This window comes from Leopardus geoffroyi, chromosome D4 (assembly GCF_018350155.1).
Source record: "Leopardus geoffroyi isolate Oge1 chromosome D4, O.geoffroyi_Oge1_pat1.0, whole genome shotgun sequence".
NCBI classification, from domain to species: Eukaryota; Metazoa; Chordata; class Mammalia; order Carnivora; family Felidae; genus Leopardus; species Leopardus geoffroyi.
Window position 1 is genome coordinate 92694749 of NC_059342.1, and position 17413 is coordinate 92712161.

At 60.7% G+C, this 17413-nt stretch overlaps 1 protein-coding gene across 4 annotated transcripts in view; it reads left to right on the plus strand.

Annotated features, from left to right (window-relative positions):
• SEC16A (SEC16 homolog A, endoplasmic reticulum export factor) overlaps positions 1 to 17240 on the plus strand; it is a 32761-nt gene extending 15521 nt beyond the window's left edge. For 2 of the 4 annotated variants that reach the window (XM_045467876.1, XM_045467875.1), the window contains exons 8-30: positions 51 to 193; positions 722 to 783; positions 892 to 1030; positions 1431 to 1676; positions 2747 to 2844; positions 3243 to 3324; positions 3536 to 3653; positions 3832 to 3943; positions 4105 to 4210; positions 4855 to 4995; positions 5968 to 6081; positions 6326 to 6503; positions 6992 to 7216; positions 7637 to 7719; positions 8626 to 8772; positions 10542 to 10622; positions 10821 to 10877; positions 11016 to 11127; positions 11437 to 11574; positions 11822 to 11916; positions 12776 to 12850; positions 14727 to 14804; positions 15795 to 17240. In XM_045467876.1, the coding sequence (XP_045323832.1) occupies positions 51 to 193; positions 722 to 783; positions 892 to 1030; positions 1431 to 1676; positions 2747 to 2844; positions 3243 to 3324; positions 3536 to 3653; positions 3832 to 3943; positions 4105 to 4210; positions 4855 to 4995; positions 5968 to 6081; positions 6326 to 6503; positions 6992 to 7216; positions 7637 to 7719; positions 8626 to 8772; positions 10542 to 10622; positions 10821 to 10877; positions 11016 to 11127; positions 11437 to 11574; positions 11822 to 11916; positions 12776 to 12850; positions 14727 to 14804; positions 15795 to 15863 (2699 nt within the window). In that variant the 3' untranslated portion in view covers positions 15864 to 17240. Of the gene's footprint in view, positions 1 to 50; positions 194 to 721; positions 784 to 891; positions 1031 to 1430; positions 1677 to 2746; positions 2845 to 3242; positions 3325 to 3535; positions 3654 to 3831; positions 3944 to 4104; positions 4211 to 4854; positions 4996 to 5967; positions 6504 to 6991; positions 7217 to 7636; positions 7720 to 8625; positions 8773 to 10541; positions 10623 to 10820; positions 10878 to 11015; positions 11128 to 11436; positions 11575 to 11821; positions 11917 to 12775; positions 12851 to 13797; positions 13858 to 14726; positions 14805 to 15794 lie in introns of those variants that run through there. The other 2 variants (XM_045467874.1, XM_045467877.1) reach the window with 2 other exon arrangements.
• Positions 17241 to 17413: the final 173 nt, after the last annotated feature.

The window sequence follows — 17413 nt, forward strand, 5'->3', positions numbered from 1 at the left end:
AAGCACCACAGGGTGACAAGCTGTTTCTTTTTCACTTTATTTAAACGTAGCTCCATCAAGACCCACCTCTCCTGAGAAATTCTCAGTGCCTCATGTCTGTGCCAGGTTTGGTCCTGGGGGTCAGCTCATTAAAGTGATTCCAAATCTGCCTTCAGAAGGACAGCCCGCGCTGGTCGAGATCCACAGCATGGAGGTAATTCCGTGAGTAGAAATTGCACCTCGCAGGACTGCCCTTGAAGAAGTGACCTTGCAAAGCGTTTCTCTGCACACGTCTTGGATGCGCAGATGTTTCTGTTGCGTTGGGTCATGTCAGTTTCCTCTCAGAGATCAGCATTTCAGGCGTCTGCGTTGGGGGTCACGTCAGACTTGGTTTTATGGCACATTCACTTTCTGTCTCCATTGGCATTTCTGGTTCAGCAGGGAGGCCTCTTACTGGTGAATGTGGTTACGGGGAGAGGCGCTGGGGTGCAGGAGGCTGGTGGGGAGGGCGCCCTCTTCTGCGGCCCTGGCAGGCCTCTTCTGTGCATGTTGGGGCCCCACTTCGGAGTTTGAGGGGAGGCGTAGTTCAAGTAGAGCTGGAAAGTCACTGTTGTACATCAAACGTGCCCGCGCCCTGTGACGGAGGGGCAGCCCCCCCCCCGGGTGGCGTCGACCGCTTGGTGCAGACGCTGCCCCTGAGCTGCTGTCTCTCTCCACCCCCGCCCCGCCCCGGTTCCACCAGACCTTGCTGCAGCACACGCCAGACCAGGAGGAGATGCGCTCGTTCCCGGGACCGCTCGGCAAGTACGTCCCCGTCGGAGCGCCCCGCGATGTCTGTCCGGAGGCGGCTGCTGTGCTCGGCCGCACGGATGCAAGGTGTTGCTGTTCATCGAGTGTGTGTTCTTTTTTCAGAGGTGACACCCATAAAGTGGATGTTATTAATTTTGCCCAGAACAAAGCTACGAAATGTTTGCAGAGTGAAAATTTAATTGACAAGGAGTCTGCCAGTCTCCTTTGGAATTTCATTGTTCTCTTGTGCAGGCAGAACGGGGTAAGTGTCTCGTTGGCCTCGGTCCCCGTGCACCCCGAGGAGTTGGGCGGGATTTCTATTCCAGGCTGTGCTCGGCGAAGCAGGGTCACCGTCAGGGGCTCACGCAGGAAGAGCTTCCTAGCAGTGATTTGGGGAAGTGGAATTCAGGGCCGTGCGGTTTGGGGCAAAGGGAGGTGTGGGTCCACCTTTTTGTCGGCCTATCTGGCAGTCTATGGTCTGCCCATCCTGCTCCTGGCCGTGTCACGGGCGGTGCTCTGTGCCCCTGGGAGTAGAGTGTGCACGTCTGAGGAGTCCTGCGCGGGGCCTCGCCTGATGACGAGCGGGAGTGTCCTGTCACCCCGGCAGTGAATTCTGTTCGTGGTAAAGCCTTCCGTTCTTCTTGCCCCCGTGGCCCTCGCAGACCGTGGTGGGAACAGACATCGCGGAACTTCTGTTACGAGACCACCGAACGGCATGGCTTCCTGGGAAGTCACCCAACGAGGCCAACCTGATTGATTTTACTAACGAGGCGGTGGGACAAGTGGAGGAGGAGGAGTCCGGGGAGGCCCAGCTCTCGTTCCTCACCGACAGCCATGCGGCCACCGCCAGCACTCTCGAGAAGGAGACAGAGAGGTTCCGAGAGCTGCTGCTCTACGGACGCAAGAAGGTGAGCGGGGAGGCGGGGGGGGGGGGGGGGTGTCCCGGGGCACAGAGCACAGCCGAGGGGTGCGGTCCCGCTCTTAGGCGTGCCAGAGACGCCATCCCGTGTGGTGTTGGTACGTCCTCTTGCGTCAGTGGGGATTTTCTTCCGAGGGTTGTGGGGTCGGAGACCTGCGAGTGTGCCTTTCAGTCATTGGGCAAATAGATGAATTTCCTGTGCTCAGGCTGTGCCCCTGCCGTGTGCGGGTCTTGGGGCCAAGCCGAGCACGAGACAGAAATTACACCATCCTCCCCGGTGAGGCGGGAGCCGGGGGCCGGTGGGGAGCCAATCACAATGTGCAGAGCCGTTGGAGGCTCGCCGGGACCAGGCAGACTGCGGGGAGGGCCCCGGGGGGCCCGTGGGGGCCGCGTGGGTGCCCTGGTGGCGGGGGTCTCCCAGGCCGGCGGTTCGGGGCACTCTGACGTCGTGATCCGCTCCGAAAGCTCGTGTGTGATAACTAAACGGTCTTCACGTGGACATCTTCCGACCGGTTGAAATTGTAAAGTCTGTCCGGTTTGCCTCCCGTTTACCTGTACCGCGATGTGTTTGTCTCCCGAAGGTGTCCTCTGAGTCGTGCCCCGGGTGACTTTGGGTAGGGAAAGTCTGCCTTACGGAAGGCTCTGTGCGCGTTGAGATGACGTTCGTGGAGGCCTCGTGCCGCGTTCTGGAACGGGGATGCGATCCCTGTGGTGTGTCCCACGGGGGAAGCGATGGCTTGGGGGTGGCGGTACCCCATCTCGGTTGCCCTGGTTGCTGATCGGTGTGTGTGTTCTTCATGCTGCTAGCAGATGACAAAGCGAGATGTGTATTCGCCAGCCTGCTACCACAGGGACTTTGCAGCTGGGGCACATGTGAAAAGTGGACTTCGTTTCTGAACCGGAGCTGTGTGGGCAGACCTTTGAGTCGCGCGTTCCTTGGTGTGCCCTCTGCTCTGCCCGCCCCCAGCGGTGCCTGACGACACGCGGGCCGCCGCGCCCGCTTGCTTGTGTCGGGGAGATTGTTCTGATAACTCAGGTAACCCTGAAAACACTTTGCAGGATGCTTTGGAATCCGCGATGAAAAATGCCTTGTGGGGACATGCTCTGTTGCTGGCAAGCAAGATGGACAGCCGGACACACGCCCGGGTCATGACCAGGTAGAGCATCTTGGCCTGTAGACTGTCTCTGGGCACTTCCAACCGGCCTGGTCGTGCTGCCCGGCCAGCCCTTGGAAGCACAGTGGCCTGTAGTTTTCGTCCCAGAAAGCAGGTGCCGCTGGCCCGGGCTTGCTTGGCCTTCGTCCGTGGGTTGTTCTGCGAAGGGAGTTTTAGAAGTTTTTATTGACCGTGTAGTTCTTGTACTTTCTGTGAAACCACCACGAGATCCTGGGGCCTTGTGTTTTCAGCTCCTTAATCGAAATGCCGGGACCTGTGCACTTCGCCCGGGTTAAGTGCCAGACGGCCATTAGATGGCCAAGATGAGACCAGACTTGTTTTTGTCTTTTTGTCCTCGACACAGGGCCAACTCGGGTCTTCGTCTCTTTGTATTTGCCCAGGTTCGCCAACAGTCTTCCAATCAACGACCCTCTGCAGACAGTGTACCAGCTGATGTCGGGCCGGATGCCCGCTGCGTCCACGGTCAGTGTTCAGGGGCTCGCGGGCGTCTCCGCGGTCCGGCTGTCTGTCCGGGCTCGCTCCTCTGACAGATTGCGTCGCGGGCCGCGAGGCCTGCGACCCCCTGTTGGTCTCGCTCCCTCGCTGTGCTCTCTGAGCTCACCCGTGAGAGATGAAGATGACGCTGTCTTCTGAGGAGGAGGGTTTATCTTGGTTTGCGTTTTTCTGACCTCAGTGTTGCGGAGACGAGAAGTGGGGAGATTGGAGGCCGCATCTTGCTATGATTTTGTCCAACCTGAGCAGCAGTGTGGACGTGGAGTCCAGGGCGATGACCACCATGGGCGACACGCTAGGTAGGTCAGGTGCGGGCGCGGGCCCGGAGGTGGGAGAGCGCAGGACGCTCGTGTGTGGAAGCCGCTGTCGGGGTACTGAGGGCCGTTCGCGTCGTCTCCGTGGTGGTCTCCGTCCACGTGTTTTGATTCCTGGGAGAACTCGGCGTCACTGGCCGCGGCCCGCTTTGTGTCTCCTCAGCTTCGAAAGGTCTCTTAGATGCTGCGCACTTCTGCTACCTCATGGCCCAGGTCGGGTTAGGGGTCTATACGAAGAAAACCGCAAAACTGGTTTTAATTGGATCGAATCACAGGTGAGGAACACAGCGGTCTGTTTCCTGCAGAAGGAAAGCACCCTCCTTCAGCCCACCCAGAGACGGCGGGCGGCCCGGCAGCGGCTGCCGGCTTTGTCCTGCGGCGTGACGGGCTTCTGGGTGACCTGCTCAAGGACTAAGGTTCCCTGTTTCCTCGACAGTTTGCCGTTTTTCCAGTTTGCCACCAATGAAGCCATTCAGAGGACGGAGGCCTATGAGTATGCCCAGTCCCTCGGGGCACAGACCTGCTCCTTCCCCAACTTCCAGGTCAGCGGGGGTGGGCGGGCGGTTCATGCTGACAAGTCTCCGACCATCGCGGGTTCGAGTCCTTGCGCAGAAAGCGATAAAGTGTTTTTGGAGATCTCGAGACACTCAAGCGTCCGTAATGCTTGAGGAGAAAGCCCTGTTGAGTTGAGGATTTTGTTTGCCTTTAAAATGTTGGTTGAGCGTTTGGTCCCCGGTACTTTGTCTGTCGGAAGCTCTTAGCGTCATGGGGAGAGTATTATCTGGCCGGGGACCGTGTGGGCATAAATGTCTGTGGGGCAGGGCGAGTGGGGACGGCTGTCCCGACCAGCCTAGTAAGCGCGTTGAAGACAAGGAGTTGCCAAGAAGCTCAGTTGTCGACTTTCATCTGAGATACCTTGGGGGGCACCCGGCTGGCTTCTCGATCTCGGGGTCGGGAGCTGGAGCCCCACGTTGGATGTAAGGGTAACTTAAAAAGTGAAATCTTAAAAAAATAAATAAGCGAAAGGTGAGATCCGTCCGGGAGCAGGGTTGGTGCTGTTGGGCAGCCGCCGGGGGCGTGGGTGAGGCGCGCGAGGCGAAGCGTGAGAGTAGCTCCAGCCTGGGGTGGGGTCTGGCGGGGGCGAGGGGCGGTGCCTCAGACCGCTCTGCTCGTTCACCTGCCCCAGGTGTTCAAGTTCATCTACTCCTGCCGCCTGGCGGAGATGGGGCTGGCCACGCAAGCCTTCCACTACTGCGAGGTGATCGCCAAGACCATCCTGACGCAGCCCCACGCGCACTCGCCGGTGCTCATCAGCCAGCTGGCTCAGGTGACGTCCCCTGAGCGTCCTCCCGGCGACACCGGGCTGACGGGACTCGGGAACCGAGCTGGGACCGTTGGGACTTCCTTCTTGAACGGCTTTAGCGATTTTCGTGTTCTTGCATGGGCATCCGGTGTTTTTGCGTTAGCGTAAGAACTCGTCAGCTCTCTCACCCCAGTGCAGAAACGGAGCGGTAGCTTCTAAGGAAGTTTCCCCGGGAGACTCACCGTGGGGCCCTTGAATCTAGCGGTTCACAGCATGAGCTACCAGAGTCCAGCAGCCTGGCTTTGGGTCCCGGCTGCTCCAGGGCCGGCCCCAGTTTCTTGCTCTGTAAAACAGGGACCGCGTGACCGGCCTCCAGGAGCAGGCGAGGCTCAAAGGAGATGGGGTTGCACGTGGGGACGCGCAGCACCAGCTGCCCGCTGCGCCAGTGTTCCCCTCTCCCCGGGAGTTTCGTTCAGGAGAATGCACTCGCACGATAACTTGGGAAAGCGTTTCATTACGAGAAGTTTTAGACGTTTACGAAAAGAGAATAACGAATCCTCCTTCCGCCAGCTTCAGCAGTGAACCCACGGCCACCTTGTTTCATCTGTCCCCACCTCCCTCACTGTCCCTCTCTCCCTACCGCCCGTCAGGGTGTGTGCATTTCTGGGTCCATTCAGTGTTTTGATCGGCGAAGCCAAGTCCGTGGGATCCGATGGAGGGGCAGCAGACTCGCTCCGGGGGGGCGTGCGGACTGCTGGCCCCCACGCACACAGGCTGACGGGTCTGCTAGGGCGCATTCGAGGCTCCCGGGCCCCCTTGCTGATGTCTCGGCCTCGCCAGCCGCTCCGGGGCAGGTCACGGCGCGCCTCAGAAAACCTTCCCGGGTGATGCAGCCGCCCGGTTGGGTGACGAAGATGCTTTTGTCTCTGGGTCACCCGGGTGGGCCTGTCCTCCCCGGTGGTAACGGGCTCTTCCCCCCACCCCGTGTGCGTCTAGATCGCCTCACAGTTGCGGCTCTTCGACCCTCAGCTGAGAGAGAAGCCGGAGGAGGAGTCCTTCGTGGAGCCCGCCTGGTTGGTCCAGCTGCAGCGCGTCGAGAAGCAGGTCAAGGTGTGAGGTTTGCTTTCGGGTCTCGGGAGACGCGATGTCAGAGACGGGCTGACAGGCGCGGTCCGTGTCCCCGTTTTCACATTGAGTGCGGGTGTTCGGTGTAAACGGTAGGATTTCAGAGGCGCACGGATTCCCGGGCCGGGGCCGGGGTGTGCTCCTGAAGCACAGACGCGGGGAGCGGGTCCGCGGGGGTTGGCGCCACAGCGCGGGGCTGTGGGAAATGCCTGCGGTGTCTCTCCTGTAGGAGGGCGCCGCGCCGTGGAGCCTGGACGTGGCCCTCTCCCAGCGCTGCCCCAGCACGCCCAGCCCTGAGGCCGGGCAGCACGACGGCCCGGGACCCGCCCAGCCGGGCAACCCGCTGCTGGCACTGCCTGTGCCCAGCGCCGAGCGCTTCGGTCAGGGCGTGCGGCTGCTGCCTTCAGGTGAGCCCCGTGCCGCACGCGGAACATTCTTGCCCTGCCTCTCTGGGAGAGCGGAGGGGACGTGTCTCAGCTCCGCGTCAGCCTTCTCCTCTCCCTCCGCGAGGCTGTCCGTTCTGCCGGCTGTAAACATCGGCTGAGTGGGCGGGCGCCCCTTTGTCCCCCGGCGGCCGAGGCCAGGAGGACTCCGTGGACGCAGCCGCTCTCCGGGTTGTGTTGGGTCTCGCTGTGGCTTAGAGCCCTTGCCCGTCGTCTTTAACGACGTTCTCCCTTTGGTCCTCAAGGGGTCCCCACGTGCTGTTCTTCCCCCAACCGCAGAGGCCCTCGCATCCCCGCACTTTCTGTTTGGGCGCCGGGTTCTCTTAGCGCATAACGAAAGACACGTGGCCATGCAGAATGCCGCGTGCTAAACTGTTCGGCGACCGCCCGTTCGCTTCTGCAAGTGACTGGAGTCAGCGCCAGTGACCTCGGGCTGCTGTTCGCTCTTACAGCTCTGCCGGCCCTCCCCGCCAGGGTGCCGTCGTTCCCCGTGCCTCCACCCCCCGGCCCTGCGGAGCTGGGGCCTGGCTGCGGACCCCCAGGGTCTGCGCTGGGCTTTCCAGAGCCCTCTGTGCCTGAGCCTGCAGCTCTGTACCCGGGACCTGGCCTGCCAGCGGGCGCACCGTCTCTGCAGGAAAGCGAGCACCTGCCCCAGGAGGCCGGAGGCCAGGACCCAGGTGGGTCTCTGCCGCGACGCCACCCCGGAGGCCCGGACTGGGTTTGGCGTTCAGGGAGGCGATTGGCAGAAGGGCCTTAAGTCATTCGCGCTTGGAGCGAGGTGTATCGCTTACTGTCTGCTAAGGGTTCTGGAAGTTCTAGGCGGAACGGCTGATCGAGATCCACGCTAGTCTCCCTTGTGACTTGGCTGTTGGTTAGGACGCAGAGTGTAAGCGGGTGTCCCGGTGTGGCGAGCCGGCCTTGAGGTGCGCCCGGGCTGGGACCCGCTCTGCGCTCCGATGTGGTTCTCGTGCTGTGTACTCGGGCACAGTACGGTGTAGACCCGTCTTTGAAGATGAAGCCATTTCGAGACCATTTCCGGTCTCGGGCTCTGAGGCGCGTCGCGAAGCTGCCACCGTGGCTCTCTCTTCCGTTGACAGGGGTGATGCCACAGGAGGCGCTTGGGAGAAACTCGCTTCCGGAACGGAGAGAAGATGGTTTTGGCGGAAAATTTGCTCATCTGGTACTCTCCCACTTTTTGTTCTTAAGCTATTCGTTTTCCATAAGCTGCGTTGATTAGGAGCCCAGACTTGTCGCTCTTTAGTCTTAAGTAGAAAGATAGTAGTGAAACTTAGGAAATTATCCTTTAAATTGCTTCTCGGTGGGAAAGCTCCTCTGAAATAACTTGGATCCTCACCATACGGAGTTGGGGAAAAGCGTTACGGAGGAAAACGCTCGTTTACTAGTGTGGCGTGGGGATCGTTACTTCATGGAGAGAAAGTGCTCATTGGTAACGAAACTGCATCGCTAACTTTGAGTTTTCTAAATTGGACAGCCCTACCCACTCTCTGCACCTCGCTTTCTGCAGTAGAATCCCTAAAGATCTCACTGGTCTCTTGAAATCAGGATAGCGTTTCGTCCGATGCGTCTGGTGTAAACACCACCTCTGTTTGCTCTCGTCTCAGCGCGGGGGTTGGGGGGGGAACAAACGCTTTTTACAGACTGTTCTACAGCCTTCTGTACAGAGAGCAGGCCTCTGTGGGCATGCGGTCATCGTCTAAACTTTTGTTACACGTTCCTCCACAAGAATACTCTGTTTTCGTGTAAGATGACAGTCACTAATTTTGAAAATGGGGTCTTCGCTCAGCGAGAAGTATTTTCTGAACAAATAAGCCTATCTTTTACAACGCCCCCTGCTCCGCTGTGCCCAGTCCCTTCCCTCTTGCTTGCAGCCCGGCAGTGCCCCCTGAGCTCCCGAACCCCCTTCCTGCTCCTGCAGTGCGCCTCAACAGACTGGCCGGCTAACTGCAGGCTGGGGGGCGGGGGGCAGCTGTGTTCCCCCCCCCCCCCGACTCTGCCCTCCTCACGAGTCATAAGGCCTCTGCTGTGGTGCCCCGGGTGAACCTCCTCCCCTGTTGCCTCGGAACAGGGCCCCTCCAGGACGTCCCAGGACTCCGAGGTCCCTCCGGCGTGGGAGTGTGCTGGCCCCGGAGCTCTGCAGCCGCCTCTCACGTCCACACCCGAAGGGAAGAGGCCTGCACAGGCGGCCGGGAAAGAGGTCAAGGAGCCTAAGAAGGTAGCACACGGCCCACCTCCGGCGGGGCGGGGGCTCCCACAGGCCCTTCCTCACGCCTCGGCACTAGGCGCCGGGCCCCAGGCCACCGTTCTTTCGTCACTTGGGCCACACGGTTTGGGAAGTGTCCTAGGGGCGTGTGAAACGTGAAGCTTCGTGAACGTTCGTGCATCTGGGTTCCCAAACGGGCACGGCCCGAGTGGGGTTGGAGCAGCGCAGCCTTCCCAGAGGCCCCCTGTGTTCATGGCCTTTCTGTCATCATTGGCTGGTGCCTCCTGTTCTGGGACTTCTTATAAAGGAGACTGATGTTTAACTTTTTTTAAATTTTTTTTTTTTTTTTAACGTTCATTTATTTTTGAGCCAGAGAGAGACAGAGCATGAACGGGGGAGGGGCAGAGAGAGAGGGAGACACAGAATCGGAAACAGGCTCCAGCCTCTGAGCCATCAGCCCAGAGCCTGCCGCGGGGCTCGAACTCACGGACCGCGAGATCGTGACCTGGCTGAAGTCGGACGCTCAACCGACTGCGCCACCCAGGCGCCCCGGAGACTGATGTTTAAACACCCTTGTGTGGGAACATCGAGGGAGGGTCCGCAGATGCTACAATTGTATTTATCTTTCGTCCTGGGTAATGGACACAGACAGGCTGGTTATGTAAAAGCCACACGAGCGGTTCTGATCTGTCTGCTGTTGGCGAAAGTGCTCATTTCTCTTGGGGGTCCAGCCTGGGAAGGGGCCGCCGGGCAGCTTGGACCTGGTGACCCTTCCCGCAGCACAGCCAGGGAGGTGGCGCTCCTTCCGTGCGCCGGGCCGTCCCGCCCCGCCCACCGAAGCCTCTGCCAGGCTCCGTGCTGCCCCCTGGTGCTTTCAGTTCGCGTCCCTGGGGGGCAAGGGTGCTGAGCACCTTCTTCACACGCCCGTTACCACCTCCGTCGTCGGCTTCGCGGTGCTGGCCCGTGTCTTCTCCTGCTTTTAATCGGGTCCTTTTCCACCGTGGCCACCGGTCCCCTGTTGGATGCACGTGCCCCACCAACTGACCCAGCCAAGTGCCCTTCCCCGCCTTTTTTTAAGTAGATTATCGGTTCTTAATATGGTTCAGTTTATCGGTTTTTTTCAACGGCTGGTATCTTACTGAAACGCAAGAGTGATCGAGAGTGTGCCGGAACCGCGAGCTGGAACGTGATGCTCCAGCGAGGCGGGAGCGCGCAGACCCGTGTCGCCCAGAGCGACGGGTTTGAGAGCACACACAGCCGCTGCGGCTCCTTCCGCTTGCTTGTTCTAGAAGAAGCGAAGCACGGTACGCGAGGAGTGAAGTCAGCGTTCCTGACACCTAAGTTCTCTCGGGGCGGGACACGGGGGACTGTTTCGAGGGGGTCCCACAAGGACTTTCCCAGCCGCCTTGCCACTGCTCAGTCAGGGAGGGAGGATGCCGGAGGCTGCCATCCGTTGGCCTTAGACAGGAAAAGTTCCAAAAGGCACATTGTTCAGGTTTTTAAACTGTGGTAAGATACACGCAGTGTAAAAGTGACCGTTTTAACCCTGTTTTGAGGGCATAGTTTGGGGGCGTCAGGCTCATTCACGCCGTTGTGCCCCCGTCCCCAGAACGTGTCTGTCTTTCCAGACTGCACTCTGTCCCCCCACCCCCGCCCTTGTCCGCGGATCCGACTCTGCTCGGCCTCCTGTGAGCGGACCCTTCAGGACTGGGCCTTCCGTGTGGGGCTCCCCTCGCCCAGCACCACGTCCTGCAGGGTGTTGAGGTTGTTTCTCTATTTAGAGCAGCGAGTCCTGGTTATTTCGTTGGCTGCCCGGGAAGAAAAGGACGGAGGCTTATCTGCCCGACGACAAGAACAAGTCGGTGAGTGCTGTAGGACGTGGGGCCGGCGGGGCCTGTGACTTCACGTGACGCGGCCGGCGGTGGCTCGCACAGTGCTCCCCCGGCTACGGGCACAGCTGGGTGGGCGTCTCCTGGGTGTGCGGCGTCACGCGGGGCCGCGCGCCAGGTCTGTTCCGCTGAGAGTCCGGACTTCTCTCTTTATTTTCATGACGGTGGCAGATCGTCTGGGATGAAAAGAAGAACCGATGGGTAGATGTAAATGAGCCAGAGGAGGAGGTGAGTTGGAATTCCTAGCGTCTGCTTGGCGGGAGGAGTGCTCCCTGCCACGTGGCCGTGGGCGCCTGCGAGGCCCCCGTCCGCGCCCGGTGGCCGCGGGTCCACGGGCAGGTCTCTGAAGCGTCTTTCCCTCCGCAGAAGAAGGCTCCGCCCCCACCACCAACCTCCCTCCCCAAGGCTGCACAGGCTGGGCCCCCTGGTCCCGGAGGACCCCCGAGAGCCTCCGTGAACATGTTTTCCAGGAAAGCAGGTAACAGTCGAGGCAGAAGTTAGACTCGGAGAACTCGTCTGTGGTACGGGCTCAGGAGAGTTGAGGGGAGGTGGTGGAGTGCGCAGGAGGGACGGCAGCGTCACGGGGTGACCCCGCAGAGAGAGACGCCCGTCTCTGGAGCACGAGGGCCCCGCTCAGAGGCGGCGCGGCGCTGGCGGCTTCGGGGTGTGTGCGAGACGGGGGGCGTCACCCCGGGGGAAGCCAGCCCTGCGCCACGTGGGGAGCCGCGTCCGGGGGAGCGGGGCCCTGCGGTGGGCTGACCTGGGTTTGCCGCTCGCCCTGACGCAGCCGGAGCCCGAGCGCGCTACGTGGACGTCTTAAACCCGGGGGGCCCCCAGCGGAGTGAACCGGCTCTCGCCCCGGCGGAGTTTTTTGCTCCTCTGGCCCCGATGCCGATTCCCACCCACTTGTTCGGACCAAACGCAGGTAGGGGGGACGGGACCTCCTGACCTGTGACCTCCTTTCTGAGAGCCCCTGGCCCTCACCTCCCTTTAAGAAAAATGACCCGGCTGACGTGCAGGGAGCCTGCGGTCCATCCGTGTTTGTTCACGGATCCCTTTCCATGTCCCCCACAAGTGCGCTGTGGGAGACCTTTCCCCTGGAGACTGTTCTAAATGAAACCCCGACGGTGTTGTGGACGGACTGACAGCCTCCCGCACTGTCCCCTTCACAGATGCGGAGGAAGCCCCACCCGCAGAGGGGGCCGGCAGGGAAGGGCGTGCGCCTGCGGGGGGGGCCGTCAATCCAGAGCCTGCCTCAGAGCCCCAGGTGAGCCCCCCGCGTGAGCCCCCAGGCGAGTGGTGCCGCGGGGACGGGTGGCGGGGGCAGGGAGGACTTGGCCCGTGCCCCTGCCTGGGAAGGTCGGCCTGCTGTTTGCATCATTCCCATCATGCACCCAGAGAAGACAGTTTCCATGGAAGTCTCTCCCCTGAGCGCCTCTAGAGATGGAGATCGTAACCATGTGGGGCACGTGGTATGGTGGCCTTGGCTTCCTGAGCCCACAGTCGTGAAGAGGCTTTTTTTTTAATTTTTACAACTTGCATCTGAAATAGGATGGTTGGAGTGGAAAGACAGAGTGGCTTTCCACCCTGGTTCCCTGTTAATTAGCTACTTAGCATTTATTTTTAAAAGAGAAATTGAAAAAACAGGTTTTTTTTCTAATGTTTGTTCAGTTTTGAGAGACAGAGTGTGAGCAGGGGAGGGATAGAGAGAGGGAGACACAGAATCCAAAGAGGCTCCAGGCTCTGAGCTGTCAGCACGGAGCCCGACGCGGGTCTGGAACCCACGAACCGCAAGATCGTGACCTAAGCTGAAGTCGGACGCTTCACCGACTGAGCCACCCGGGCGCCCCAGCTACTTAACGTTTAAAGGATCACGTGACATCTCAAAGCCTCTGTTTCCTGTTCTATGAAACGGAATAACGAGGGCGCTTGCACACGAGGCCATCAAGGGGCCCACGGCCCGAGTTCCCCAGAGATAGGCTGTCGTGGGACCCGCAGCCGCTCGGAGGGGTGCTTACTCGGGGTGGAGCTGCGTGGGCCGGGGCCAGAGGGGGGTGTCGCGTCGGTCCGCCCCATGTGAGGGCTTCACGGGAGTGATGGCCACTGCGTTTCTTCTTTGCTGACAGGTGTTAGGTTTGCCAGCGTCGCTCCCTGGCCCCGAGCTCCCACCCGCCCACGAGGACAGTTCCAAGGGAGGAGAGGTAAGCCGCTCCCACAGGACGTACCTGCCCAGACACTGGGCTGGGGACATCGCCCATTCGTACCGTCCAAGTGGCTGCTTCTTTAAATGAGAATGTTGACGAGTAGGAAGAGGCAACTTAGCAGCTCTCTGGAACTTAGAAAGTGTTGTGGTCCCACAGCACAAGCAGCGACCCTTATGTCTGCAGGATGTGTGGGAGCCGCGTGCAGAGCAGGGTGTGAGCTCACACACCCCGGGCTCCCCTCACTCGGCACAGCAGCGCCGCGCTCACGCTTCTCTGGCAGCATGAGGGCAGGCCCCCTCGCCCCCCAACTGATGCTTTTCCTTCAAAACGTGTTTTTAATGTCTCATTTATTTTTGAGGGAGAGAGAGTGTGCAGACGGGGGGCAGAGAGGGAAACACAATCCCAAGCGGGCTCCAGACTCCGAGCCGTCGGCACAGAGCCCGACGCGGGGCTCGAACCCACGAGCTGTGAGATCACGACCCGAGCCGAAGTCGGACGCTCAGCCGACCGAGCCGCCCAGGTGCCCCCGTCTTAATAAAAGCTGTACGTTAGGGGCGCCTGGATGGCTCAGTCGGTTAAACGGCCGACTCTTGATTTTGGTTCAGGTCACGATCTCACGGTTCGGGAGTCCCAGCCCCGTGTCGGGCCCTGCGCTGACAGAGCCTGCTTGAGATTCTCTCTCCACCTGCCTCCGCCCCTCCCTGCGCGCGCTCTCTCCCTCTCTCTCTCTCAAAACCAGCAAATGAACGTAAACTTTTTTTAATTAAAAAAAACCCAACTGTCCCTCACAGCAGGAGTTTTAAACTAACTCTGGTGTTTTGCCCACTTGGCCCGTGTTGATTCTCACGCGTCCCGAGGCTCCCTGGGGTGGAACTGGCCGCGTGGAGCAGACGCATGTCGGTTTCTCATCTGTCTGTGTTGTGTGTGTTCTTGCTGTTTCGCAGCTTTCACGCTGTAGTTCACTGAGTTCATTATCGCGTGAAGTAAGCCAGCATTTTTATCAGGTACCTGTGGCTGGCAGTTCTCACTGAACACGAGTTGAACTGGGTCGCCTCTGTGGTTCCCTTAAGAGCGCTGTGCCGGCCTGCGTCGTGCCCCCGTCACTAACGCAGCCCGCCGCCTCCCCGCCCGCTGCGCGCCACAGGATGCAGTGTTCCTTCCTTCCAGTGTCCTCGGGGGTGGTCTCGGGCCATCCGCTTACACTGGCGACCGAGTCGACCCCAAAACGTTCCTAGGGGACGGATGGCTTTTGTGATTTCGTTCTTTCCGGATCGGTTTTTCCAAACGGCCGGCCGCAGGTGTAGCCTCACCGCGTGTGAGGGTGTTTCAGAAGCCCGCCTGGGTCCGGAGAATTTCTGGTTTCTGGTCAAGCGCGGGACGTTTCTGGGCGGCCGGGCAGAGTGAGGCAGCGAGGCTGTCCTCGGCCGGGCGGGCTGGGACACGGGAATACTTAATCTTGTGTGTGGATCGCACGACGGAGCTTTCCGGTTGCCTCGACGAAGGCTTCGTGTGACTTTATTTGCTTATTCAAACACTGGATTCTGTAGCTGGACACTGGAGGTCTGAAGTGGTCAGAAACATCTACTAACTGCTTCAAGGTGCCACTCCCGGGGGCCCCCCGGGGCCGGGCACTCCCCGCTGCCGCATGTTCTGCCTCTGAAGCATCTCGCGCTGCATGCTGCTCTAATTTTTACGTGTGTTCTGTGAACCACTCAGTAACGCAATCCAGTGTCACGACAAGTGTCTTCGACTTGCTTCTGTGGCTTCCTTAGAAGTACTGTGAGTGGTCACCCAGCAGTGGCGTCTGTCCACAAGGGAGCGCGGACCGCTGTGTGACGTTGCCGCGTTGAGATGAACTCTCTGTGCTTCTCAGGCTCCCAGTGACCACCCCGCAGCAGGGGGCGCCTCCGGGGCAGCCGTGCCCTTCTACAGCCCTGCTCACTTTGCACAGGTAAGTGCCCTGCTGTCTCCTGGGGCACGGGGATCCCCAGCCCGGCGCCCCGCTGTGTCCGCCGACCCTTCCCTCGTCCCTGCCGCTGCTCCTGGCGTGAACGCCCCCACCGTGCTGGGGCCTGCGGTCTCCCGCCGGGTCTCCTGCCGCCACACCTCACCGTGGGTCTGACTCCCTCCGCCAGGCCGGCCTTGGCCACCCTTCACCTGGCAGCCCACGGCCCGCGGTTGGGGAACGCTCTTGAATGTTTCTATTTCTGTCTCTCTGCCTTCTCGCTCCTCCTTTTCCAGTCTCTTGCCCGTAGGGTGCAGACCGGCTGCCAGCTGGGGGGGGAGCTGAGCAGGGAGGGGCCGGGGCCATGTCTCGACGTTCAGAGTATAAAGCCTCCCACGACCCTGGTCGCCCTCACCGCCTGGGGTGGCCGGGCCTGCTCACTGTCAGCCGGGCGCTCGGCCAGCCTGCCACGCTGTGCTTCGACGCGCCCGCAGACGAGGCCGCCTCTCGGCCTCCTGCCCTGACCTCCAGGACTCCTGTGTCCCAGGTTACCACCTGGCCGTGCGTGCGTCTGCTTTTCCGTTTCAAGATCTGGTGGCGGTGTTCCTCTCGTTACCTCCGTCTCGTAGTGTGCGCTTTACGAGAGTTTTTCGATGGCTCACTTCAGCGCGAGTAAATGGCCTGCGCTCCGTCCGCTGTCTGTCCCTGGGCGCTCCCCGCAATGCTGCAGTCACGGGCTGGGCCGCCACCCTCCCCGGGTGCTCTGCCGCGGGGGCCAGCCTCCCTTCTCACCACCTGACGAAACTGCGGACCCCTTCAAAGCGGACGTCTAGGCCTGGTCCCCAGTTGGCCAGTCGTCGGGCTTCCGGAGAACACGCAGCCTGCCTGTTCTGTCGGTGGAAATGGCCCCGCAGACCCATCTCCCCGGCGCTGCCGGGGCGCCCCCGGCCTCGGAGGCTGGCGGGTGGAAGTCCGCACTCTTCCTTGTCTTTCCAGGCCTCTGCCGCCTCGGGGGGCTCCAGGATGGGGAGGATCGGCCAGAGGAAGTACCCGGCGTTGAGCTAGAAGGGTCCCCGTCCTGCAGTGGCATCTGGAACCCTCAGATTCTGCTCCACCGCGAACTCGGACGGATCGATGGCCCGCACCTCCCTTCTGTTCCCGCCCGGATGGGGACGCCAGTGTCTCCACGTGGTCGTGCTCGGACTCCTTCACGGCCCGTCTCCGCAGCGTTGCCGGGGCTGGGTCCGCGGCCCCTCTGCCGTGCTGGGGGAAGCGAGGGGAGCTTTGGCTCCGTCGCTAGGCGACGGTGACCCGAGGGTAAAACGCTCTCAGTCGTTCGGGAGCGGTGCGCCGAGGGAGGCCGGAGCCATTTTTGCTGCGCGAAAAAACTCAGCCCTTCGGTAACTGGCGTGTCTCGGAAAACCTAACCGTGCTTTACTGCTGCGTCGGGCCCCCCTGGGCCCGGGAGGGCGCCCTGGGGCCTGGCACCGCATCACGGGCTTCAAGGAAACGTGCACTCAGCTGAGTTTTTCCAGGGAGGCCGTGGTCGCCGAAGTGCATTTGAGTCTGGCGGCAAAGATGTTCCCAGCTTCGCCTCCTTCTCTGTCCCGGGGGGGGGGGGGGGGCTCTGCTCTCCACTCCCCCGGCCGGGCCGTGTTCCACGTGGGACCCACCCCCCTGACCCACCAGTGCTAAAAACTGGCTGTGACGAATTCCATTCGGGTTTTCTTAGTATGTGAGTAGCCTGGTTAGACTCGTCCCCAGAGAAACTTCTGGACTGCTGTGCCCTTTGTAAGATAGTCGATGTGCTTCCTCATGACTGGTCCTCAGGGCGCAGAGTTGACACGCGCCCTGATTCTGAGGCTGCTGCCTCGCTTTTCCCACACCGGGATCTTCAGTGGGTGGGGGGCTGAACCCACAGAGGGAGGCCCCGCCCCCTGGACTCAAAGCTTTAAGGCTTCATCGACTGTTCTTAGAATTATTCACGTTCTTGTTAAGTCTGAAGAGACCGCAGAAAAACATTAAATATTTATAAGAATCATTAGGAAATAATTTCTGTAGGTTCTGCTGGGGACATAGTTGGGTGTTGTGAATCTAAGTGCAGAAAGGGCGTAAATGAGTTAGCACGGGCCTCGGTTTCCCTCGCGCTCACTGGGTCATGGAGGAAGGGCGCTGAGTGTTTTCCCGTGCGTCAGTCCCCCAGGGCGCGCCCGGATGCGTTGGTTCTGGTCACTTGGAGAGAGGTGGGGCGTGGCACCCGGGGCAGTGGGGACCCTGGGACCCGAGACCTCCCTGGCGCCCTCGGTCTGGCCTGCCCACCCGACCGTTCCCTGCGCGGGCTGCCGGCGACTTTTGATTCAAGAAGCTCCCTCCCAGGCCAGGCGGGAGCGGCTATTTTTACTAAATGCAAATTGGTAAATAAAGTATTTTGCGCTCGCAAAACATTGTCACTTGTTTCCTTTTGTTGGTCGGTTACCGTCAGGGGAACCAGGCCCCTAGGTGGCGGGGTATGGGTGGGGGGCGGAGAGCTCCTCGGTGTTGGGTGGGGGGTGGGCCTGCCGGGAAGCCCCTCCCCCCAGAGCAGCAAGTGAGGCGCGTCCCTTGGGCGGGGCGGG